The sequence below is a fragment of the Propithecus coquereli genome, unplaced genomic scaffold (assembly GCF_000956105.1).
Source record: "Propithecus coquereli isolate 6110/MARCELLA unplaced genomic scaffold, Pcoq_1.0 Scaffold221, whole genome shotgun sequence".
Lineage (NCBI taxonomy): Eukaryota > Metazoa > Chordata > Mammalia > Primates > Indriidae > Propithecus > Propithecus coquereli.
In genome coordinates, this window is record NW_012147301.1 from 1,826,212 (window position 1) to 1,827,911 (window position 1,700).

The 1,700-nt window shown below is 34.4% G+C and overlaps 1 protein-coding gene across 1 annotated transcript in view; it reads left to right on the forward strand.

The window, feature by feature from the left end:
* The window catches only part of DENND4A (DENN/MADD domain containing 4A), a 175,146-nt gene that overhangs the window by 93,784 nt on the left and 79,662 nt on the right, over positions 1-1,700 (forward strand). Inside the window, exon 20 of the mRNA XM_012644820.1 lies at positions 780-966. Coding sequence (XP_012500274.1) covers positions 780-966 — 187 coding nt within the window. The remainder of the gene's footprint in view (positions 1-779; positions 967-1,700) is intronic.

Below are 1,700 nucleotides of genomic sequence, written 5' to 3' on the forward strand. Positions count from 1 at the left end.
GTGCCTCAGCTTCTGGAGTAGCTGGGCCTACAGGCGTGCTCCATCCCGCCCAGCTAATTTTTCTATTTTTTGTAGAGACACGGTCTCTCTCTTGCTCAGGTTGGTCTCAAACTCCTGACCTCAAGTGATCCTCCCACCTTGACCTCCCAAAGTGCCAGGACTACAGGTGTGGGCCACTGCACCCTAAAGTGCTTTTGAATATTGATGTGACTAGAGCTTAACTCAAAAGTACTTCTACATAACTGAAAGAACTTAGAGAAGTTTGTTATAGTTAGTATAAATTTTAAAAATATACAGAATCCTCTATTTTTATCACACACACACATATATGCATTTTTTAAAATCTTATTTCTTGATTACATTTGTATGATTCAAAATGCAGAACAATATAAAAAGGTACATATTGGGACATCTGGGTTCCTACCCCATCCTCATCCACTCTATTCTTCTCTTCTTCCCCATATACGTAATTACTTTTCTTAGTATCCTTCTAGTATTTCTTTATGTAAATGTAAAAAAAAATGAATAAATGTTCTTATTTTCCCCTGTTTTTTACTCAAAAGATAGTCTACTATTTACAGTGATTGGCACCTTGCTATTTTCACTTATCATCGAGCTCTTTCTGTAGTGGTACATAGAGAACTTGCTCATTCTTTTTTTTTTTTTAATAGCTCTTTAGTATTCATCTGTGCAGATGATTTATTTAACCATTCCCCTATAGATGAATACATGGCTAACCAACATGGTTTTTGTAATATGTGTTTTTTAAACTCCTTCAGGTGGATGTGGACAAGAGCGGTGAAGTGCGACTTATAGAACTGGATGAATCTTTCAAAAGTGAACATACTGTTTTTGTAACACCACCTGAGATCCCCCATCTACCCAATGGTGAAGAACCCCCTTTACAGTACAGGTATTCAAGAGGCAGAATGTTTGAGATTGAAAAAGAGAAGCGATCCATCATCTGTGACGTAGCTTTCTAAGGACTGTGGTATTTTCAAAAATCCAAACTTTACAGATCCCTAATTTTTAGGTGGTAAGCAAGCTTATCCCACATCCATTATTAAGTTTTGAGGTATAAAAATAAAAAATATATAATTTTGCATAATTTTGCATAATATAGACTTGGAAAGCTCTCTAATTATGTCTGCATAAGTATCTGTCCTCGCAAATGTCGATTAAATTCAGTTAGACTCCTCGCCTCAAATGGAGCACTTTTATTATAGAATTCTGATCTTTGTTTCTCACTAAAGCTGGTTTCCTCACCTTCAGTCCCTCTTTTCATCCCATACACACATTGATTAATACAGCCTTGATTTACAAAAAGATCAAATCTAATTTAGAGTCAATATTTGTGGCCTTAATTTGTGTGATATCATCTTTTAGGCTATTAATTTTGTCATGAGTTTTTATTTTTAAATCATAGACATACAGAATTATCAGAATTGATCACTATTAATTTAGGAAATTTGGTTAGACACTGTGCTAAGGGCTTGGTATATAGACTTGAGTTCTGCGCTGTCCCTGCCTTCAAGTCTAGTGGAGAATAGAGGAAAGTCTTGAGCACAGTAAAATAGGGCTATGATACAGGTAGATTTATTATTTAGTCTTTAGTCTTTATTATTTATTTTTACTTAAAATTGTATTTTCTTTTAGAATTTAAATGTTTTTTTAATTCTTCAGTAATACTTTGCTACTTT